General features: G+C 34.0%; 2 protein-coding genes and 2 pseudogenes across 2 annotated transcripts; all 4 read left to right on the plus strand.

The window, feature by feature from the left end:
• Window positions 1-1505: 1505 nt before the first annotated feature.
• Window positions 1506-8060, plus strand: LOC140957462 (dynamin-related protein 5A-like). The gene is made up of 16 exons (XM_073414744.1): window positions 1506-1732; window positions 2501-2564; window positions 2683-2787; window positions 3044-3145; window positions 3752-3802; window positions 3916-3977; window positions 4150-4240; window positions 4427-4491; window positions 5210-5404; window positions 5614-5733; window positions 6177-6247; window positions 6328-6553; window positions 6986-7036; window positions 7243-7471; window positions 7556-7695; window positions 7793-8060. Exons 1-16 carry the CDS (start codon window positions 1604-1606, stop codon window positions 7919-7921), a joined length of 1830 nt encoding a protein of 609 aa, XP_073270845.1. The 5' UTR covers window positions 1506-1603; the 3' UTR covers window positions 7922-8060.
• A 2854-nt stretch (window positions 8061-10914) lies between these two features.
• On the plus strand, window positions 10915-19490 carry LOC140957129 (histone-lysine N-methyltransferase ATX3-like; annotated as a pseudogene).
• Window positions 19491-21635: 2145 nt separating this feature from the next.
• Window positions 21636-24141, plus strand: LOC140957130 (putative RING-H2 finger protein ATL21A; annotated as a pseudogene).
• Window positions 23195-24379, plus strand: LOC140957131 (putative RING-H2 finger protein ATL21B). The gene is made up of 2 exons (XM_073414262.1): window positions 23195-23816; window positions 23931-24379. The coding sequence occupies exons 1-2, from the start codon at window positions 23195-23197 to the stop codon at window positions 24377-24379; spliced, it is 1071 nt and encodes a 356-aa protein (XP_073270363.1).
• Window positions 24380-25446: the final 1067 nt, after the last annotated feature.

Below are 25446 nucleotides of genomic sequence, written 5' to 3' on the forward strand. Positions count from 1 at the left end.
ATGTTAAGACAGAATATTACAACAATATATACTTATATATATAACCTAAACAATTCAATTATATTAATATCCAAGAACTCAGACAAAAATAAAATTTGACCATTATCTAGATATCATAGATTGAATTTATTGTTGAAAAATAAAAGATAGTGAAAGTAAGTTGATATATGTTCTCTTCATATCAACTTTTTATGTTCCACACGTGCAACGCACGTGCACATCTTCTGGTAAATATAAATATACCACTTCAATTGTGAATTTTCTTATATGCCCTTGTTCATTTAAGATGGCCAATTAAATTATTAGGTTATCTTAAGGGTTTTTTTGTAATTCATTGTCCACCTTAAATGAATTTGGACATTAATATACATTCCTCTTTATTTCTTAAATTTTATGCCAAAAAAGTATTTTTTTTATATTTCCTTGTTCATTTAAGTTAACAAATTAAATTAATATGTCTTTTTAAGGATTTTTTTGTAATTCATTGTCCATTTTAAATAGATTTGGACATTAACTCACATTCTTCTTTATTTTCTAAATTTTATGTAAAAAAAATTATTTATTTACATTTTTTAGTCAATTTTTGTGATTCATTGTCCATCTTAGATATATTTGAACATTAATACACATTCTTTTTTTTTTTTTTCTCTAAATTTTAAACTAAATTTATGATATAATCTTTTAAAAAAATTTAATCAATATTATCCTTATAATAAATATGAATTATATTGATAGTTTATTATCATTTGTTATATATTACAATTTTACATATAAAATTTTTTAGCTGAGTATTACATATTATTTTATTTATATAAGTTTTTTTACTATATATATTTATTTGAGTGGTATTATGTTAAAATTTTATTTCTCTTAAATTATTAATAATCAATATTAATTTATAAATGATTGATTCTGTTATAAAATTAATTATCTATGATATGTATTATAAAAAAACATAGAAATTAAATAAAATCCGCAATGTGTTAAAAGTTAGCAAAGGCAAAAGTGATATTTACCTTTATAACAAGTTTAATGATTTTATTTTAACATTATTATGATAATTTAGTAAATCAAGATAATTTTATTTGATGTTTGTCTATGTGTACTCTATTTAAGTAAATTTTAGTTTTGATTTTGGTAAAATTCACTATTCTGTTAATTTTATTTTTATTGTTTTTTTCATTTTGAATGATATTTGAATGAAAAATATTTTTACTGATTTATCATTTAAGAGAGCTCTATTATGTCGCGGATTGCAAAATGTCATATAAATAAGTGAATATATATGATTTATTGTCATGATGTATTTTTATTTATTGTGTTTTGATATATTTAGATTGATAAATACTTATAAACATGATGATATTCAAACGACTTTAAACATTATATAATTCTCGTTATTAGATTTTTCATTATTAATAGTCACCTACGTGCATCGCACGTATAAATTCCTAGTAAATATAAATGCATGAAATACGCATTCCTAAAAAAACGTGATCGTCATCCGAGGCAAAGTGGCAAATAACGAGAGACTCTTCGCCCATACAAAGCGGACTCGTTCTTCCGATAAATAATAGCTGGCTATTGGGGGATTGATTTAGAGATGGAGAACCTGATCGCATTGGTGAACAGACTACAGAGAGCATGCACGGCGCTTGGTGATCACGGAGAGGAGAGCGCGCTGCCCACTCTTTGGGATGCATTGCCTTCCATCGCCGTCGTTGGTGGTCAGGTATCATTCTCTTTATTCATATTCGAATCTAACTTCTTTCAACCTGAACCAGTACTCTAGATTTTATCAATAGTACTTGTTGAAAGCAAAAGTCCAAATATATGTACTGGACAAGAATGTCCAGATTACATTGTATGTTTTGTCTCCCTGTCCTTAAGAACGGGCAGAATATACATACACAAATTATGTGAGATTCCAACGGTCACTCGATTAGAACAGGAGCAAATGATTTCGTTGATGGAATTTACGGTTATAATATTTAAACCATAATAACTGGACATTAATCTGGCAATTAAAGCCGCTGATCAAATAATAAAATTCATTAATCAAGAATAAAAATTAACTATAATAATATATAAATAGTTTACTCTCTTTGAAATATTTTAAATGTATTGTATATACACTAACACTTTGTTCTTGTTCCATATTGGGTTAGATGCATCTCATAATCGATCCTAGTGGAGAAAGGGAAAACCGTAAACTATACCTGCTGATTTAGGACTTGGAATAGATTTATTGTTAGAGGAAAAATAAGATGTTTAACTGTGATCGGTTTACAGTTTTGCAAATGGATTTATGGGATCTTGTTTCTGGCTCCACATTGCTTTTTTCCACCTAGACTAAATTCACGGTGATTTAGTTCTTTTGCAGATGTTAAATAATTTTCATAATCCACTTCTATCACTGCTATTTTTTTTTCACTTGAAATCTCTTTCACGTCAAATCGGATTTTTTTCTGTCGACCAACACAACTTTAATGGTTTATAGAGTTCAGGAAAGTCCTCAGTGCTTGAAAGCGTTGTCGGAAAGGACTTCTTGCCTCGTGGATCTGGTAACTAGTCCCTGATAGATGCATTACCATAAGCTGTAGTATTATCTCGTGCTCTTAATTTCTCTTGACATAAGGATGTCCAAAAACATTAGGATTGATCTCATTCTAAAAAATGCAGGTATTGTCACTCGACGACCACTTGTCCTGCAGCTTCATCGAATTGACGAGGGTAGAGAATATGCAGAGTTTGGACATCTTCCTAGAAAGAGATTCACTGATTTTGGTTAGTTTTGCATAAAAGATTGTTGTTGTATTTTCATGTACTTCATAGGGCATTGTTTTTTAATGTAGCAATGAGTATGGATTTTTCTATTTAAATTTATCAACACATTATTTTTGGATCAGTACTTGACTTCTTTTTGTGTCCCATCATGAACCTGACTTATATCTAGTATACACTGTCTAGTCTCGTAAATAATTTTTTAGCTAGTTTTCTCATTTTCTTAATGTTTTAATTCTAAAATTTCTGGCTTGTGCAGCTGCTGTAAGAAAAGAGATTGCTGATGAGACTGATCGAGAGACAGGACGTAGCAAACAGATTTCAACCGTTCCAATTTATCTTAGCATATATTCTCCTAATGGTACGTCAGGATTACAGTCTAGAAACTCGTCATTTCTTACTTTTTAAGATTCTTCCTTGAAACTGTAATTTGCAAGAACTTTAATAGATACTAAAGAATCATGTTAATTGATTATGAGCATTGAAAAAGTTATCCCGGAAGATGCAGTACATTGAGTGCATGCAATCTTCTAGCGTACCCAACTCCAAAATGAATTAAAATTTCAGATGATGGGTGCATTTATACTGTGTCCATGGAGAAAGTTCTGTTGTTTCTTGTTTTATGCATGGAGGAATGTTCTTTCCTCACGAGATAAATAAATAGGTGTTCACGTGGTAGTTAAAAGTGCTCCAAAAAACATAGCCTACTGGCTGTTAGCAAGGAGGTCTCGGAAACTATTTTGATCATCAGAATGATCGAAACATTGGTAGGCCGTATGCTGGTATGAACTACTTGCTAGATTACCTTTTAAGTTGTGTAGCTGTGTTCCTTTAAGTTTTAATATTTGTTTAGCACCAGGTACATATAGCAAGATTTGTATGAGTGTTAATGATTTAAGCAGTATGCGATTCTTATTTCTTGTTATTTTTATTGAGTAGCAAGTAATATCCAGATATTTTGATGCAGATGTGAATTTGACATTGATTGATCTTCCTGGTCTAACAAAAGTGGCGATTGGTGAGTCTAGTTCCCCTGGTTTCATGTGGAAGTTTAGAGCAGCTATTTTCCCTTATTTCTATATTTTTTTTTCCAAATAAATGTGATGATTGCGACATGTGGGTTTATTATAGATGGACAGTCAGAGAGTATTGTGATGGACATTGAGAACATGGTGCGATCTTATATTGAGAAGGTATTTGTAGGTGTTAGGTTTTGCATTTAAAATTTGAATTTGACTAATTTGTTTAGAGGTGGGTTTAATATGTTCGAGGTACTGGTATTTATGTGTGTGTAGTCTAATACTACTGAATTCCAGTTCAAGGTGATCGTGTTTTTTTAATATGCATCAAAATGATTCATTGCAGCCCAACTGTATTATTTTAGCAGTTTCTCCTGCTAATCAAGATCTTGCAACATCAGATGCAATCAAAATTTCTCGTGAAGTAGATCCCAAAGGTATGTCTTATGTGAATTGTTCAGGGTTCACTTATGTCAATGATTTCTTGCGTGTCAATGTGTAGAAGTCCTACCAACAGCATAATCTTAAGCTGCATGAATGTTGCTTGCCTTAATCAACAACCCACTTTCAGATCAATACATCTCTCTCCTCATAGCCATTTTATGACGTTGATTTTGTTTCAGGAGAGAGAACATTTGGGGTACTAACGAAGATTGACCTGATGGACCAGGGTACGGATGCTGTAGATGTAAGTTAATACTCGTAGTCCTTAATCTGTGTGTATATTATAGTATATTCACGCCTGTTAACATTTTGTTTGTAAGACACTTGATGATGGTCTGTGTTTTCGAGTATGTTCAATTGGAGTTATACAAGTAGGCTTTCTTTCCACATATCCAAGGAACCTTAGGTTAGGATGAAGTTAAATGATGCTTCATAGCATTACCTTTAAATTTGTTATTGTAGGAATTAGGAAGTCTATTGAGTTTGCGTTTTGTGTGCAGATGCAGACGCATTCATTTCTTGCCCCATTCATATTTCGCTGGCACATAATGTTTCAATTCAGCAGCATGAATTCTTAACTTGCAATATAGTACCAGCGCTAGTCCTATTATTTTTAGAATATTAAGGCAGAGATATCTCAAGATCATATTAGGAAAGGTTAAGAAAACCGGAAACATTTAAATGTTTTAAGGTCAAACACTAGGTTTACATTTTGTAAGATGATATGCACTGTACAAGTTTCATAAATTTATTATGTTCCTTCGAAATGTCAATGTCTACAATGAGTTAATGAAGTGCACTCGCAACTCTGCATTTATTTCGTTGGTCTGCCAATTGTAATTTTGTTATGATATTCTTACTTCTATGTCTCTTGAGATATTTCTGTTGTTACTGGGTAAGCTTCTGGTAATCATAGTAGAAGAATGGAAGGTTACGTGCTGACTAGTTACTTTGGTTTATAGATACTAGAAGGAAAAGCATACAAATTGCAGTTCCCATGGATAGGTATAGTTAATCGCTCCCAAGCAGACATTAACAAAAATGTCGATATGATTGCTGCCAGGAGAAGAGAACGGGAGTATTTTGCTCAAACTCCACAGTATAAAGATCTTGCTCATAGGATGGGTTCTGAGCATCTAGGAAAAGTTCTATCCAAAGTAAGCAAAGACTCTAGTTTTTGCTTCAGAAAATTAATTTATTATTATTTTGCAATAATCAACCAAATCCTTTCGTTTGACATAATATGTAAAGCTTGTGAAATGCCACTTTCTTTATTGAGCGATTTATTTTCCTGGTCTCAAAATGAAAAGTTGGCAGGTTTTAGTAATTTTCTGATGCTTGGGCTTGTTCTTGTTTCATGTTTTAGCATTTGGAAGCAGTTATCAAATCTCGAATTCCAAGCCTTCAATCACTCATCAATAAAACTATTCTTGAGCTAGAATCTGAGCTCAGCCGATTAGGAAAGCCCATTGCAACCGATGCCGGAGTAAGTAGGCCTTCCCGTTATCTCTATATGTGGTCCATTAACTATTTTCTAAAGAGTTGCGTGTGTTTGGAGAGTGTGGGGGCACATGGGTTAATTTCACTATTAACTTGTATTAGCTATTTAATTAAATACAAACCAGAAGCAACTTGTTTGAATTTCGAACAAATGTAACATTGGCATCTATGAAATAAAACACACTAAACTATCAAAAATTCTCCTTACGAACCCGGAAATCACTCGGCAGACAAGCAGAATTATTCCGTCTCCTTGATTTCACATATTCAAGTCGAGATTTAGGCCAAAAATCCATTTGGTTAACTTGGTTAAACTTTTCCAAGGGAATTAAACATGTCTGCACGGATTGAACTCGATAATAATTAATAAAATACCTGCAGAATGCAGTTTAATCATACTTTTACCTCTAACCCTTTGTTATTTTGCAGGGAAAGTTGTATATGATCATGGAAATTTGCCGTGTATTTGATGGAATATTCAAAGAGCATCTTGACGGGGTGTATGTATCTGTAATGTCTTATTCTGTATTTTTCATATTGTAATCTATTCTAGCATTCAATTTGGTGCTTTATTCGGCAGTCGACCCGGAGGTGATCAAATATACAACGTATTTGATAACCACCTCCCTGCTGCAATGAAACGGTTGCAGTTTGACAAGCACCTTGCTTTGGAAAACGTACGGAAATTAATAACTGAAGCAGATGGATATCAGCCTCATCTTATAGCTCCAGAACAGGGTTATCGCCGTCTCATTGAAACTGCCTTGATTACTATCAAAGGTCCTTCTGAAGCGGCTGTTGATGCGGTATGCCTTGGAAGTGATAGCTTCAATCAAAGTTTTTTGGTCTGTTGTTGATTGTACCACAATATGATTTTAATATAGATTTTAGGTTTGACCTATAGAATGGGGGAAAAAGTCAAAACAGTGTTAATTTTCCTCCCTGGGGTATGGATGAACGGATTGTGTACATGAACAACTGCTTGTAGATTATGGGGTTCGCTTGAGAATTTGCCAGTCAGTTGAGGTGCCTTTTCTAATGCACACTAGAAAATTTTTACAATGCTTTATTAAAGTTCCATAGAAAGCTAAGAGGGTAGTGGTGTTCATCATCTTCTAGCGGAAGCACTATTTTTTTCATTGGTTTGGAGACAAACTCTAATTATTAAGTTTTCAACTTTAAGCATATAATTTGCTTTGTGGGTTTGTGAAAAGGTTGACCTTTTGCTCTTTTTTCAGGTTCATGGAATATTAAAGGAACTTGTTCATAAGTCAATCAGCGAAACTGTAGTAAGTCGATGAACTTTGTCAAATAAACCTTGAACATTCTGTTGTACTTTTCTTTTTTACTCATCCTGTTGACTTATCAACGTTAATGCGATGCGTGGTTTTTTCCTTCAATACGGAAAAAGAAAATCGAGACAACTTATACAAAATACTTTCGAATATGATTTTGCATTCAAATATTGATTGATGCTTGCCTATGTTGCCTACAGGAGCTGAAACAATATCCCTCTCTGAGGGTTGAGGTTGGGAATGCTGCTGTTGAATCATTGGACAGGATGAAGGAAGAAAGCAGGAAGGCAACACTGCAGCTAGTCGAAATGGAATGCAGTTACTTAACTGTAGATTTCTTCCGCAGGCTTCCGCAAGATGTTGAGAAGGGTGGAAATCCAACACATTCAATTTTCGACCGGTACAATGATTCATATCTTCGACGAGTTGGTGAGTTTGAGAAGATGCAGCATGTTTTGAATTTTAACGGTCTCTGCGTTTTCCATAATGAGCCTCTTGCTTCTTTTTATAAAGGATCAAACGTGTTGTCTTACGTGAATATGGTTTGTGCAAGTCTGAGGAACTCCATTCCCAAGTCTATAGTTTATTGCCAAGTTCGCGAGTCAAAACGTAGCTTGCTTGATCATTTCTTTGCCGAATTAGGCAAAAGAGAGGTAGGAATCCCGACCCCAGCAGTACTTTTTGCGAGCCTCCAATTGTGGTGGTACTAGAAATGAAGCATTTTTTTTTTGCTTTTTATGTTTATTATAGGGGAGACAATTAGGCACACTGTTGGATGAGGATCCAGCAGTTATGCAGCGGCGCTTGTCTCTTGCAAAGAGACTGGAGTTGTACAGATCTGCTCAAGCTGAGATTGATTCGGTAGCCTGGTCTAAATAGATCTCAAAAGTAAACCATGTTGGCGGCAGCATAAAATAATAATAATTAATATATATTTGAGATATACCTGATGGTGTTCGTTTATCAATTCAGCGATGACGAAGATATTTGATTTTTTTAGGCTTGGGTTGATATACAGAAATAGATTGAGAATAAAAATGTAATTGGTATTTTCGAACTTATTCCGATGATAAGAATGAAAATAAAAACTATAACGATAAAATAAATAAATAAATAAAAAGATTTCTTATAATATCAATAACAAAAAATGGTATGAATGTTTCGTTCTTTTCGATTCTCGTTCTCAATTCTTTATGTCGATTTAGAGCTTGGGTGTGACATGTAATCTGAAATAATGGTATTTTTAATTTTTTTACGTCTGAACTTCAGTCAATGGGATTGAGTTGCCAACACCAGTGTCTTGGGATTTGGAATTCATGCATGTACCAACTTTTGCATGATAAGTTGGAGCCTATTAAAAAGAGAGACAACGTAGACGATGGATTTAAATAGTTACGAGGGAGTATGTTTTTGTAAAATAATATCTTAAATTTATATTTATAAAACGAATCGATTTATTCATATTTATAACGAAAATATAGTTTTGATATAAAAAATAATATTTTTCATGAGTCAGACTGAGTCAAATATATGTCTCATAAAATTAATTTATGCGACCGTCCAATAGGAATTTTTATGTAATTACGATATATTTATAAAATGATTATATCGCGTATATTTTTGAAGAGTATATCTCTTGTGAGACGGTCTCACGAATCTTTATTTGTGAGACGGGTCAAACCTACTGATATTCACAATAAAAGTAATAGCACAAAAAATAATACTTTTTCATAGATGATTCAAATAAGATATTCGATTCACGAAATTGATCCGTGAGACCGTCTCATAAGAGTTTTTGTTATTTTTGAAATAAAAACTAACATAAATCACGATATTTTTAAAAAACAAGTAAAAAAGCTATGATGCTTAAATAATTTTTTTTACGATGTATTGATAAACGAGAGGGAAGTATAACCAACTTGGTGTCACGATACATTTATAAAATGGCTATATTACCCTTATTGTAAAAAATAAAAAATAAAAATTAATTACAAACACAAATACACAATAAATGGTCAAATAATAAAATATTTTCTTACTAGTATTTATGAATCGACAATCAATTTTTTAAACCCGTTCTCTTGCCTGATTTTTTTAAGCCCAAAGGCCCAAACATCCTCAAATCAGACCAGTTTCACGTCTAATCCCGTACCTTAAAAACATTCCTAGTTCTAAACCAATCAAATACGACACGTAATGTTCCACCTGTAACTGACTCCTCAATCTTTCCTACTCCCCTTCCGCTCCAAGAATTTCGCCCCCGCCGCGGTTCCCTGCAAAATTTTGGAGCCAAAGCTTACCAAAAATTGAATTCTCAATTGAATGTTAATTATTTAATTTGAATTTGAAACTTTTATTATATAAAAAAATACTAGTATTCTCGTGCCATCTTCACATCCATTGTTTCGTTCATTAATTCACACTGCGGCATCAGCATTACTTTGTTTTGAATTCAGACTGGAAAATAAAAGCGATTTTCTCTTTGGAGAAGTAACGAAATCGCTTTTTCCGCATTTTGCTTCTTTAAATCTTTATTATTTTCGATATTTTGAAAAAGATTTGATTTTCTTGCGAAGTTTCGGTGAGAATTCTTGTGTCTGATTTCAGATTAGAGTAATAATTATTTTAATCTTGGTATTTAGATTCGTGGGGTTCTCTGTTCGAGTGGAAATTTAGGGTCCTTTCAGATGTTTCTGTGGATAAATGTTTTGATCAACGGGATTTGATTGAAGGGTATTTGGATAATTGTTCTGCCTTTTTTCGGAGAAGAATTAGGGTTTTTTTTTTCGCTCGGCCCTTTTTTTCCCGATGGGCGAAGTTGATTGACTAAAAAGGAAATAATTTTGGGCCTGCCAACCAAATTCGGGATGCCAAAACTCAAAACGGTGCACGCCTGAGGAGGAAGCAATGTGCGGTGGAAGCCATGCGGGAGAATCGTGCACAGCTGCTGTGAGTTCTAAGAAGATGAAGAAAACCTCTGGTGGATTATTTACGGATCCTGTAAATCAAATTGAAGGTTGCAACTTTGATTTTTCAAAATATTGGTCTACAAGAAGAGGTTCTTTTTTTAGGGAAATTTGGGGAAAAGTGAGTGCATTTTGACGTATTAAAAAAAAAATCCATGACTCAATTTACTTAAATGATATTTGTGTTTTAATTGTAAATACATCATTAAATTTGATTATATATATACATTTATTTTAAACACGTAATTTATTCTCATCAGTCGACTCAACCTAAATCCTCTCCGTCGACCCCATTTTTATTTCCTTTCCGATTATAATTCTCAACACAAATCGACGTAATGACTAATAATCTGATAATATTAACATTTATTTCGATTTATTGTTTATTTTCGTTGATCGATCGACTGATTGAAAAAGAAAATTTTGACCACGTTTTAGTCGATACAAGCATGAATCGACCAAACTTTTGGTCGATCATTGATTTGGTCAAAGACCAACATGTTGGTCTGGTCAAAGACTAAATTGCTTGTTGGTCGACTAAAGCTTTGGTCTTTGACCAAAGCAATGGTCGACCAACAATGGTGGTCAAAGACCAAAGTTTGGTCTTTGGCCAAAGCAATGGTCAACCAACAATTGGTTGACCAAAGCTTTGGTCTTTGACCAAGTATGGTCGACCATACAATAATCGATCATTGATTGTTGGGTCAATTCAATATCTCGATTTGGAGAAAAAGACTCGTAAATTTCAATTGAGAGAAGATGTGTGTCGATCGAGAAGAAAAAAAAAATTAATTAAATTTAATTGCTGTTAATATAATAATCAAAAGTCAACTTCTTGTTTCTTAAAAAAAAAAAATAAGATTACTTATTTTTTAAGTACTTTCTATCTCGCTCGTACTTTTTTAACTTGCCCCCTTCTACGATCAAGAAACAAAATCAGTTTCTCAGAAAGTTGTTAAGAATAAGCTTCCATTGTTGAAGTCTTCAAGAGGGCGTCCGCTGGCGCTCCCAATGAAATTGAGTGACTCGGTTTTGCTTTCCAGGAAGAAAGAAAAATCAGATAGTTGTGATGATCTGGATGACGGTTTAGCTGACAGCAGCAAGCATATCGACGACATTATTTGCAATAAAAAATTAAAGCAATTAAAGCGTGGAGAGTTTTATGATGATGTTTATTTAGTAAAAAAACAGCGAATTGAAAATTATTCAATTGACAAATTGCAGAACGTGATTCTAGAACCCTATTCTAGTTCACGAAGTTCAGTTACATCTGTAAATGAAGGGAGTCATTGTGTTTCTCCGGCAGTGGAAAGTGGTGGGGCACTGAATGAGTGTTTTGAGTGCTAGTAAATCGGTGGAGAAAAAGGTTGAAAAGAAGGCTGATTTTTATGAACCTGGGGATTTTGTAATGGGAGATATAGTTTGGGCTAAATGTGGAAAGAACTTTCCTGCTTGGCCAGCAATTGTAATTGATCCTCTCTGGCAAGCTCCTGAAGGTGTGCTGAGGGCTTGTGTTCCTGGCACTCTTTGTGTTATGTTCTACGGATACTCGAGGACTGGACGAAGGGTAATTCTCTGTTTAATATTGTTTCATGCATTTTTCTTATATTTTTGGGAATCTGATTCGACATGCATAGTTTTAGATTTAAGCATTTAATAGGAGAAACGTAATGAACAATTACCCTCTTTGGATTTTGGCGGGAAATATTGCCCTTCTTGGTCAATGAAGGGGTCAACCATCTTGGTATTAATGCATTTCTATACAAAATATGTGTGTCATGAAGATTGTGAGTTTGTAACATATCCAACATGAGGAAGATATTTCTCTTTCTTTGGGTAGTATATTAATATCTTAATTTTTGCAGGATTATGCATGGGTAAAAGCTGGAACGGTATTTCCATTTCAAGAGTATATGGACAGGTGAATATTTATTATTTAACTTGTGTTATCATGTATGCTAATCAAGGGAAGTTGGACTTTTAACCTGCTTGTCGTTTAGATTTCAGGGACAGACTAAGTTGTACGGTAGCAAGCCCCATGATTATCAATTGGCCATAGAGGAGGCAATTCTAGCCGAAAATGGCTATGCACAATCGGCCGTTGGGTCTGGGGAGGAAGTTTTACCCGTGGCAGATGAAGCTGAAGAGACGACTGGTTCAAATCAGGAGTCCGAATGTTGTACTATTCAGCAGGCATGTTTCTACTTAGCCTTGAGATTCTTATTGTATGGAAGTTCCATATCTAATCTTTCTTAAAGATGCATTAGATCTTTCACTTTGCAGTAGAAATCTGTTTTCAAGATTTTCAATTTCATACCATTATCATAGTCATGGTAGATCCGATACCTCTTTTAGGGTTAATCCGTGTTAAGTTGCTCCATCAATTTACGTTACAAATTCTTTTGGGCTTGGGAGAGATTAAGTTAGTCATCATTTGTGTTTTTACTATATCTCGAGCAGACGTACATGTATTTTGTTTAATTCTTATGTACCAGTCTTGTTCTGTAATATTCCCTGCTACCTTGCAGCTCTCTTGACGTCTCAATCTCATAATGTCTTTCCAAATGGTGGTCAATTCACCATGTTTCATTAGCAGGATACATATGATAAAAGGAAAGACACCCAAACTTGTGACAGCTGCAGGTTGACCTTTCCATGCAGAATGGTGAAGAAAATAAAGAACACGACAACAGAAGATCATTTTGTGTGTGAACATTGCATTAAGGTGAGCCGCTATTCTTCTTTTTGCAATTGATGTGACTGTATATCTGCTGTTACTTTATGCATGTTAATTTATTCTGATAATCATCTTATTGTAGTTAAGAAAATCAAAGCAATTCTGTGGTATTTGCAAGAAAATTTGGCACCATTCTGATGGTGGCAGTTGGGTGAGAGTTTTTGCATTTTTTATGGATTGTGTGTTTCTTCCTGCTAATTAGTTAATTGTGCGACTTAACCTCTTTTTCTGCACATTGTCGAATTAGGTGTGTTGTGACAGCTGTGATGTCTGGGTTCATGCCGAGTGTGCAAACATCTCTAGTAAACTATTGAAGGTTTTGCTCTGATCTATTATACTAAGATGGACTTAGGCTTGTGTTGTAGCATTTTCATGTACCAGGTTATGAGTTATGATAGTTGACAAACATATTGTGGCCTATAGGATTTGGAAACTTTTGATTACTTTTGCCCTGAATGCAAAGCTAAGCCCTCCTCTAGAGTGTTGGGTTTGGATAAGTGGCAATTATGTGTCAGGTAACCATCTCAGGGGCCATCATATTTTATGTTCTGTTGCTTGAAGGGCTATCTTTTCTTTTTCTTAAAAAAATATTTTATCCACACCCGTGCTGATATATCGCTACCAGATCTGCTGAAAAGATTGCACGTAATATACCACCTAACAGGCTAGCAGTTGTCTGCAATGGTGTTGGAGGGATTTATTATCCAAATCTTCATTTGTAAGTTTTAACTTTGGCGAAAGGGATTTGGTTACTCCTTTTCTGGCCACCCCTTTGTAGTTTAAATTAAGTACTACTGCTTCTTTATACTTCTCACGATCTTAATGCACAAATGTTTGCGTAAAGCCTTCACATTGAAATTGACCTTTATATTTATGCTATTTATGATACATGAAAAAGCTAAACATTTTCCATCACATTCTTTGTTACGATAATTAAGAAAGACTATTGCGATCTCAGTTATATTTGTGTATGTTAATCCTTCTGATATATAAACTGTGTCCTGGTAATTTTTTGGGAGCTATTTTCAGCAAAACTAATAGAAATTTTTTTCCCAACCTGAATAAAATTGTTATGTAATTTGGTTGCATGTTATATCAAGGTTTAAGTTGCTTAAAACCCACACAAAAGAAAATGTAGAAATATTAATTCCAGATCATGAGCGCAAGTCGTTATAGACTCCTTCATGCTACCCATATTTGCTTTCACAAAATGTTTCTCTGAGTAATCCTATTATATAAACTGTAGTTGTACACCAATAAACATTTTGAGGCATCTTATTTAGACTGTTAGACTTGGTCTTATTTGTGTAGAAAGGAATTCAATGTATCATCTGATGATTTATTTGTCTTGTGAAAATACTTGAGCACAAGTTTGTTCGTCATATGATATTATATGTTGTATAAGGTTTTGGCTAAATTACTATGGAAATAAAAAAGTTTCACTCATAAGTGTGATGAGTAAAATTGCTATGCCTAGATAGCATCTGTACAAAATAATTTGTTACTACGGCTGGAAGGCTTCATTTCTTGAAGATGAGATTTGTGCAAAATGATTTTTCTATTCTACTTTTGTGATGACATATCATATACGCAGTTTGTATCAAACATGTATTACTGCTACCAAAAATATCACAATATTTCTCTTATATCTCAATTCTAATGGAATATGTATTGTGATGGTACCAGTTGTTTTGTTGCTTTTAAACTGTTGTTGAAGGAAAACAAATAGATTACAACATGATGTGAATGAGAGAAAGTTTCACTTTCACTTCTTTTGTTTTAGTTGGGATGATACTAGTTTACTGGTTTGCTGCTTGCTGGTTCAATTATTTATCATTTGGATTTAAAAGGAATTTTTTATTTATTTAATATGTTCTCTCCTCAGGGTTCAATGCATTTGTGGTTCATGTGGTACAAAAAATTATGGGCTCAGTGAGTGGGAACGACATACAGGTTGTAGAGCAAAAAAATGGAAGCACAGTGTTAAAGTGAAGGGTTCTAATCTTACACTGGAAAAATGGGTTTGTTCCTGATCTTTATGTTCTAATTTTTGGCACTACTACGATCAAAATGTTTATATGCGATCGTACAATTTTGTCTTCACTTACGCGGTAAATGGATGAGCTTCATTGACAATATATTCTACATAGGATATAGAAACATGCAGCCGTCTGATTTTATATCCTTGAAGACATTATTTTCTTTTTTAGGTTGTGCGATGGACAAATATGAAATGATTGATTCATGATTTGTTTGGCACTTAGGCTGGACAAATTTAAAGTAAATTTCAATCCGGTTTATATTAAGTTAATCAATTTCAATAGTAATTGCGATGAATTTCAAATATACCCGGAATCGGTATAATTTGAAATCCATTCCTTAATTTTCCCCCCAAATCAAATCAAATCTGTCGATCCAAGTGCAACCTTAGTGATTTATGCTTATAAGTTTTTTTTGTTATCAACGAACTAGAAATAAAATGATGGTAACATCTATCTTCTTTATGGTGAATGTTAGCATTTTTTGAACATGCCTTGAATATGTATAAATGTATGCATCTTTGATGTGACATCCTTTCAAATGTTTAAATATGCTGCCACCTATCCTTGGGTCATGCTACGACAGGAAGTCTTCAAATACTAAGGCCAATGAGTTATCAGTGATGCTTAAAAGGATAACCATATTTGGCTAAACCGAAAAAAAAAAAAATGTAACTCGCCTTCTGTACTACTTCAGTCTTTTAATTCAGTCACCTTGCCTAGGCTATTATCTCTTATTTAAATATATTTTCTTTATCTACTAACATGCTGCAGATGGTTGAGCACAACGTACACGGCTTGAACCCTATGCAGTTAGATAAGCAGCAGCTGTTTGCGTTTTTGAAAGGTATTTAGGATTTTGTCTCTGCTATATTTGCTTTTACATTTTTCTTCATCCTTCATCGTGCATTTGGAATATAAACTTGTCAAAAATACGAGTTCTTGCTAGTTTTCCTTCGACAGAAATCTACAACCTCGTTCATGCGAAGTGGACCACAGAGCGATGCGCAATTTGTAGATGGGTTGAAGATTGGGACTAAATTTGGTTTAGATGTCACCTCATGTTAATCTTAGAAATCTTTTCATAGTTTAGATGTCAAATAGCGGTACATCAGGAATGCTATGGAGCAAGAAATACTCAGGATTTTGCTTCTTGGGTTTGCCGAGCATGTGAAACTGCAGAAATTGGAAGAGAATGTTGCCTGTGTCCTGTAAAAGGCATGTCTGTTGGTTGCATTTAATTTTTCTTCATTAAACTTATGTGTAATCAATTTTTTTTCAAAAAAAGGCCTTCATGATCGAATGTTGCATCTACAGGGGGTGCTTTGAAACCAACTGATATCGATCCTCTATGGGTTCATGTTATATGTGCATGGTTTCGCCCTGAAGTTGCATTCTTGAATGCGGAGAAAATGGAACCTGCAGTTGGACTTCTTAGAATCCCACCAACTTCATTCACAAAGGTGCTGGAGTTTTTAGAGAACCAACAGACCTGTGGCTAATCATGGTTTTATATTTCATATAATTAACTTTTGCCATAATGCATTCATCGAGTTTTCTGGTTCCTAGAGGTTGACATAAATTTTGTTCTGCATATAGTTAAGTTGTCATTCTCATTTTGTCTTCATCTGAAAGTTTTTCATCTAAAATGATCTTTGTTTTTTTCTAAATTTAAATTTGCAGGCATGCATTATTTGCAAGCAGATTCACGGCTCTTGCGCACAGTGTTGCAAGTGTTCCACCTATTTTCATGCTTTGTGTGCTTGTCGTGCTGGATATTGCGTGGAAGTGAGTCGACTGTCTGTTTCTTTTCTCTGTTCATTTACCCAAAAAAAAATCCTTCTCAGCAGGTTATGGATTGGAAAATTGTCTTTAAGTTTCTTAGTATTAACTTTGGGTTCTGAGCACTTCCATGGCACAAATGCTTTGGTTTTCATTATTATCCATTTTTTCTTATTTTAATTAACTCACAAATGATTCTTAATTTCAGTTACACTGTTTTGAGGAGAATGGGATGCAGATAACCAAATGGATATCATATTGTGCTGTCCATAGGTATAGACTGTGCAACTTTGTTAATATTCCTGTTTATACACATAGGGATTGTGAGTGAGAAAAGATGAGTATAGAATGCACCGACGTGTTCAAATACATATATTGATGTGCATCTGTTGGTGGTTATGTGAGATTTTGGACTTTCTATGTTCCTGGTGTGTTCAGTGTTTACTTGTGGTCTCAGGGCACCGAGTACTGAGAATGTTCTGGTAATTCAGACTCTAAATGGGGTTGTCTCTAACAAAAGCTTGCTTCAAAGCCAGTATCAAGAACAATGTTTGAGAGGTTCAAGGCTCATCTCTTTGAGGACTTCTGAGTGTTCTAATTCATCTCTGACCGATACCAATGAATTCGAAGCAATGTCCGCTGCAAGGTGCCGCTTGTATGCAAGATCCAACATAAAGGTAATGCAATTATATCTTTCTCATAATTATTTTATTAGATTCAGCATTAAAATTGTGTGCATCAACTCTTTTGCTTATGGTTATTTTTTTTCCTTATCTTACCATTTTTTTCTCTGAGAAGAGGACTGGGCAAGAGTCAGTATTCCACCGATTGAAGGGGCCAAGTCATCATTCTGTGGATGAAATAGAAGATCTGAACTCTCAAAAAGTAATTGATCCCCTTAATGATTATTTTGTTCTGGTGACAATTACAATTTCCCTGTGTTTTATGACCATGTCTTGTCAAGAACGTGAACCAATTGGATAATTTCCCTTTCTTCAGGATGCTGTGGATGCAAAGGTTTTTTCAACATTTAGAGAACAGCTGAAGCACTCGAGGGTAAATTCATTTTCTGCATGGTTCAGGGGGTGGGGGTACTTGGTTTATCCTTTTTTTTTCTTTACATTCTATTCCTTGGATGAATAAACAAAATATTGAGAGAAATGTTCAAGTCAGCCTCTTCTCTAACTCCAATTGGAGAGTTTGGATTGATCTGGCCCTTGTCCTTCTCCAAATCCTCCAAAGTCGGCTTCCTTCCTCTTGATATGTCCCTTATTTCCCACCTAACCAGTGGACCTCCTTCTCCAAATCTTCCTTGACTCAGATACACCTTTTAAAGTCTTCCTTCTCGGGTTCCACCCCCGACAGCACACACACATGCACATACATACACATACTCTCATATAATTTGTAATAAATTACTTGGTTGATGTTTTCAGAAAACAGAAAGCTATCGGGTTTGTTTTGGTAAATCAAGAATACATGGATGGGGCCTTTTTGCAAGGCAAAACATTCAAGAAGGGGAAATGGTACTATTAAGGCTCACTTGTTATTATTCTTTAAAGGGTTCAATCTTCAACCACAGTTCCTTTCCAGGTTATTGAATACCGTGGTGAGCATGTGAGGCGTAGCATTGCTGACATAAGAGAGGCACATTATCGATTGGAGCACAAAGATTGCTACGTAAGTGTTTATCTTTTTTGGCCCTTAAAACGTGCTATGATCTCGCTCTTGTTTGGTGGAAGTCCACGTGCGTGATTGCTTTATAACTATTTTGGACAAATTCTGATGTGTGACTTCTTTTTTTTGCCTTATGTCCAAGTGCGTGATTACTTTATAACTATTTTGCGAATTCTGATATGTGTAACTTCTTTTTTTGCCTTAATGTACTCGCCCATGAGAAATTTTGAGGCTCTTGGATTCTTTTTCAGTATAATGACCACTAAATTATATTTTTAAACTAGTTTGTCTTCAGTAGTTAAAATTGTCCTCTCTCTGCTGATTTTGCCAGTTTATCATCTGATATCTCGCCTGCAAATAAATTCGATTCATTTAGGTTCAGTTTTTTGAATGTCTTGATCACCTGATACCATGTGTTATGCAGCTTTTTAAAATCAGTGACGAAGTTTTGATTGACGCAACTAACAAGGGAAACATAGCCCGCCTGATTAATCATTCGGTATGCTCTTTATTTTTTGTTCTATATGGCATTGTAGATACTGTGCTTAATTTCTCTTGGATAGTAAACTATCAACTATCAATCATCCTGCTTACCTTTTATATTTATTGCAGAAACGCAGATGAAACTGATACTTTATTTTGTTCACTGTCTTGTTTCCTCTTTTCTTGTACAACACATTCTACACCTATTCCCATACACCGTTATTTATACTAGTTCATATATTGTACAGTGCATGCCCAACTGTTACGCTAGAATAATGAGTATGGGTGAGGACGAAAGCAGGATAGTTCTTATAGCAAAGAGCAACGTATCAGCTGGCGAGGAGTTGACGTATGACTACTTTCTTTGTTGTTTAACCATGCCAAATACTTCCCAAGTTCAGAAGAGTTGTGTTCAGATTTTTTGTCGATCATTAAAGCGTTATCTCTGCACCTTATTTTCTAAACAGATACGATTACTTGTTTGATCCGGATGAGCACGATGAGGTGAAAGTCCCGTGCCTGTGCAATGCTTCTAACTGCAGGAAATTTTTGAATTAATAAGCTAACTTTAATATAGTTAATCGAAAGGCGAATGAGTGGCGGCCATCTCCAACAAGAATTATGACAACCATACATAAACCATAGTTTTCACAGTTTTAAGTTGGAATTTTTTGAACTTTGTGTCGATTCGGTTACTTATAAGTTCCTTGTTTATGGTAGCGACAGGATATCTTCTTATAATTATTTAATTTTTTTAATTCTTCCAGTGTTAATAAATTCTTCCGTTTGTGGTGTTGATGGAAACCAGGTTTTTTAGAATGTAAAAAAATAAGTTTGATTTTACTGTAACTAGTATCTCACATTTGTGAATCATGCATGATCTGTTATTTTATATAATTAAAATTAATAAGTATGATCATGAATAATAAATCATTAAAAAACAAATAAACTAGTTTGATTACAAATTGTATACACATCTTTTAATCTTTGAATGAAATCCATTACATAAAAAATGAAATAAAATTTCTCTATATTGTACTAAATTTCCAACTATACAAATTGCCTTCGTAATAATTCAATTCCAGCATATATTTTTGTTGTCTTTTGATTTTGCTTTATAGCAGGCTTTTGTTTAATGCTTTTGAGCCATGTAATACAGATTTTTATATTTAAAAATAAAATAGAATTTATAATTATTATCATTTAAATAAATAATATTCGATGTAGAAACAGAATAAATCTACAGATCCTTCTCATTTTCATGACCAACAAAACCACGCATGCCATTATTTACCTAAATTTTCAATTATTTATACAGTCCCAAATGAAATGCGACTTCCTTCTTCTGCTTCTTCTTCTTGTTCTTTTCATCTGTCCACGCCAAGAAACAGTGTCCAACTTCTTAATGTGGCGGCAAGAGCACTATCACTACAAAATCAAACTGTTGTTTCTTCGAGAATGAGATGCACCAAGAAAGATGGTCAGATGTATGATTCGCGTTACACCGATAAAATTTTATCATAAACTCTCTCTCTGAATAGTTATGTACCTTATTTTTTTCGCGTTACCACACCATAGTAATGTTCAGAGCTGCATGTTGCTGACTCTAGTTGGTGATAGTTCCGCCTTTAAATAAGTGGCTGAGACATACTTTAGGTAAGTAGGTTGCAAGTCCATGAATTTGAATATTATGTTCTCAGCATTAGGTAGTCATTTGTCTGTTAATAAGTGGGCTTATTTAATCTTTTGCTTTCTTTTGTCAGTAGCCTTATACAATGAGATTCCTTTATTTTGTCAGTCCGATGCATACTTTGAGGTACTTTTTAACAAGACAAATGAGAAGAAAAAGGTTAATACATGGTTATCGACTTGCTATTCTTTTTTCCTTTTTTTGTTACTGGTAGTACTTAATATTCATTACTTACAATTATCTAAGCTTTATCATTGCAACTGGTATTCATGTGAAAGTTTGAGAATGACAATAGATTATGTGATTTTAAATAATATGGAAAACTAAGTGCATTAGAAAAAGAAAAGTTTTTAAGTTTCTGTTTGGTGAGTAAAAAAAAAATAGTTTCTCACAGTTCGCACTTTCAATGTGATTCATAGTAGATCACTGTTGCATTTGCTAAATTGAACCATAAAGCAAGCAAGCATTTTCCAATGTGAATTTACATGGTTAACTGATGTAACTAGTTTCTTGGAGTGCATGTCATGGCAAATTGTTGGGTGGAATAAAGGGAACAATAGCTATGTAAAGTCAGATGATAATTACAATTATTAAAAAAATCGAAAGTTTTATTCTCATTTCAAGTATTGGCTGTATAGCCCTACTGCAAGATTGTTGCTTTCGTGCATATATACTAACTCAAATTCACTATTTTTCTGACAATCATAAATTATAAATAAACTACTAATTATAAACATTTCAAGTAAAAACTAGACTTGCTAAAAACAAAATAAATCTTATGATCGTACTTATTTACGAGAATGAAAAAAAAACCCAGTTTCATGTATCTCTAGATTTGTGTAGCAAGAGTTGCATCGATCCAACACTAAATGCATTTTTTATTCACTCCTGTATTGAGAAGTTCTTCTTGTTGTATTATTCTTGCATCAAGAATTGCCAGCATATTGCTAATATCAACGAAATTGCTACTACCCATCTCAGACTTCAAGAAACAGTTTAATTCTTGTGTATATAGTGGAGTTGTCACAATCACTTGTCTTTATACTGTATCAAACAAATTTCTTATGTATTTTCTTGTTTCTATGATTAACGAGGAGTCAGAAAATACACACAATTTTCTTACAGGCTTTTATGTACTTAATCTTCACATGACCACGATTCTTCTATTTGTTTCCATCCGGAAATCTTACATGGGAATTCTTGACGTACTGTTCCTTTTTTCTCAATCTTGTCTGTTGTCCATGCTCGAAAACAAAATGTTTGTCCAACATTTTGTCCAACTACATTCTGTGGAAATTTCCCTCTAGGTTACCCTTTCAAACTACCAGATACACAACCCCAAAATAATTGTACTTGTACCAATCTTTCTTGCAATGCCACACTAAATTATGGAACACCCATTGTAAATCTTCCTTATGGTGGAGATTTCTACGTACATCATATTGACTATTTGGATCCATACATAGAGCTAATTGATCCTGAAGGTTGCCTCGTGAAACGTCCGATGAACAACTTGAACCTATCATCTTCTCCTTTTAAGGTCATTAACTATGAAAACTACACCTTTTATACTTGTCCTTCAAGTCCAAAAAATATCACACCATTTGATATGGTCCCCATCAGATGTCTTAGCAACTCCACTAGTTTCACTCTGGCTACTTCTTTCGCCACACCTGATTTAGTTAAGGTATATAATTAATGCAAGGTCTTTGGCAGTTGGCAACTCCCCGCTTTCGGGTTGGAGCATTTTGATCTCAATGGAGGTGGTGATGATCTTTATTTGACCTGGGATCACACTGTTTGCAAATCCTGTGAAGAAACTGATCCATGACAGGATACAAGTAAAAACCAATCCTAGTGTTTTCTTGAAATCTCGGTCATCACAATTTTCTACAACATCCTGATCAGAATCAAGCTTGATACTAATTGAAAAGTTTTCTTATCCTAAACTTGATTAATTTACAGGCGATTCCACCAGTTTTTGGGCAGCATGTGGTGCATCACCAATTTTCATGCCATCTGTAGTTGTTATGGGCATCTTATTCGCAATCTGTTTACTGTTCTTCACAAAATGTAGAGGCAGCAGAGATGATGATATTAATGCATCCGATCTCCAGCCAGAGACTGCCACAGCCACCACAGCACCACCACATCAAGAAGGGTTGGGTGGCTCCAAAATCAATACTTGTACAGCATTGGTAGTTATTAATGAAAGTAAAAAAAATTCAGGGCCAGATTCTTCTTCTTGCATCTGTCCAATATGCCTGGAAGGATACAATTTCCAAGATATTGTGAGAAGCATAGACAAATGTGAGCATTGTTTCCATGCCGATTGCATTGAATTGTGGTTAAGAAAAAATATCACGTCCTGTTTGCAGAACAAATCTTTCTGATGTTGAATGATAACAATCTGAAATTTTTAAATCTTGAAATCATTTCTCCTCCATATCCTACTTCATACTTACTCTTTTATTTAATTTTTGAATAGTTTTATGGACTGAAACTATATACAGCTGATAATGACTATTTATACAAGGAAATAGGATGGAAATGGAATTTGCTTTTTCAAGTTATACAATTTTTTTGCATGCAGAATGAATGGATTACTGAACAAAAATTTGATCCAATCTTTTTGAATTCTAAATAAAAGGAATAATCTAAAAGACATGCATTTGTCTCATTGAACTTGTCTTTTACTTTTAACTTTTAGTATCAGTCCAACAACATTTTTTTCTACATATCTGGCCAGCATGTCAATCTTTCTCTCTATCCTGCAAAATGGATGGAAAAATCCATCAAATTCTCCTCTCTCTGTTCTTCTTTACGTTCCCTGCAACATTACGTTCCAAGGATTTTTGTCCAACTTCAAATTGTGGAAAGTACTTTGTTCCCATTACCTACCCTTTCAAGCTCGAATCTGATCAACCTCTGAAAAACTGTCCAAACTTCATCAACCTAAAATGCATTGATGATGGTCGTACCATGATAAATCTTCCTGATTCTGGTGAATTTTACGTAAGTTACATCAGTTACTACACACGACAAATCTCCCTCGCCGACCCTGAAAACTGCCTGGCAAGAAGGCTTATGACCAATTTTTCATACTATCCTTTAAAGGCCATTAATTATGTAAACTACACGTTTTATACATGTCCTAGAGAATCTGCTGACAGATATCTACGCGATGATGTAATCAGATGCCTAAGTAACTCGACAAATGCAACAATAGCGAAAGACAAAAACTCAAATGAGTATCTTGAAGAAAGGTATGGATGCAAACCAATTGTCAGCTCACTGATCCCCACTGATTACGATGATTTTGAACTTTTTGATGAAATCAAGTTGACCTGGAATGTGCCTCCTTGCAAATCTTGTAAACAGTACGGTATTCCAGCTTCAGGTAAAATTTGAAAATCATGTTGTTAGTTTATCAAGAAATATGACTTTCATCCTCTTTCTTTCCAAATTTCAAGATTCAAAGATTTTCTTCTCTTGAATCATAACTAAATAACAGATGATTCTACAAGTAGATCATGGCAGGCACGATATGCTGCGTCACCTTTGTTCATTCCATCCCTGATAGCTTTTGCCATTATCTTTATAATCTTTTTACTGTGCCTGGCGAAAAGGGTAGACAGAACCGAGGTAAATTCCAACTTCTTGACGTTGGAGCAGCCACCGCATTCTGCCTCAGCCACAACTTCAGCACGACGACAAGGAGGAATGGACGACTCCGAAATTAATATCTGCACAGAAATGGTAGTTCTACGTGAAAGCAGAACAAATCCAGGGCATGATTCTCATGCCTGTCCAATATGCCTCGAGTTGTATCTTCCTGAAGATGTTGTAAGGAAGATAGCAAAATGTGAGCATTGTTTCCATGCTCACTGCGTTGAAGTGTGGTTGAGAAAAAACATTACCTGTCCTGTTTGCAGAACAGCCCTTCCTGATGTTGAATCATGATAATTAAAAAAAAATAGTTTCAGATAATTTATTTTATTATTTTCTTTCTCATTTGAAGAATAATTTTGAATTGATTTTTACACGAGAGATGAAAAAATTTAATTTCTATCTCACAGTTAGTGGTCATGACATGATATATGTGTTTTGTTAGCTTCAGTTAACTTCAACTTCAAAAGGAAATGGAAATATCAGAGGAAATGCATCTTGAGCTTTATCTAGAAATGATAGTTGCCCATTGATTCTACTTGAAACCTCAGTTGGAGTTTTCCTTCTGTTTTATCATTTCTCCAAACCTTTTTTTTTTCCTGTACGAGTCAAGGTGGGTTTTTGTCTCATGTCAATAGTCGACTGTCGACCACCAATTGTTTTAATAATATAACGTGGAACACTCATTTGTCTTATGTTTCTTGATTTAAGAATTTAGACAATCGGACAACTCAACATATTTTAGGGACAAAATCAAATTATGTTGTGAAACTATTAAGAGTTGGAATATGTCTGAAGCGCACATATTTTGCAGGCCTGTGCGTGGGATTAATGCGTAAGATACACGTACATATAGTAAAAACAAACACTTGATTGATGAAACAACAGTATTTCAGATAGATATGTTTTAAAAATATGAAACCAACATATATATATCTAACCTACATATAAATATACCACTTTCATTTCTAAATTTCCTTATTTGTCTTTGTTCATTTATTTTATTTAATTTAAGTTAGCAAACAAATTAATAGGTTATCTTAAAGATTTTTTTTGCAATTCATTGTCCATCTTAAATGAATTTAGACATTAATACATATTCCTCTTTCTTTCCTAACTTTTATGCCAAAAAAAATATTTAATTAAATTTTCTTGTTAATTTAAATTAGCAAATTAAATTAATATGTTTTTTAGGAGTTTTTTGTAATTCATTGTCCATCTTAAATGGATTTGGACATTAATACACATTCCTATTTTTTTTAAAATTTTAAGCCAGAAAAATTATTTATTTACATTTCTTAGTAAAAGCTAACATCTAACATACATATAAATATATCACTTCTAATTGTGAATGTTTTAAT

Source organism: Primulina huaijiensis, chromosome 14 (assembly GCF_012295235.1).
Source record: "Primulina huaijiensis isolate GDHJ02 chromosome 14, ASM1229523v2, whole genome shotgun sequence".
Lineage (NCBI taxonomy): Eukaryota > Viridiplantae > Streptophyta > Magnoliopsida > Lamiales > Gesneriaceae > Primulina > Primulina huaijiensis.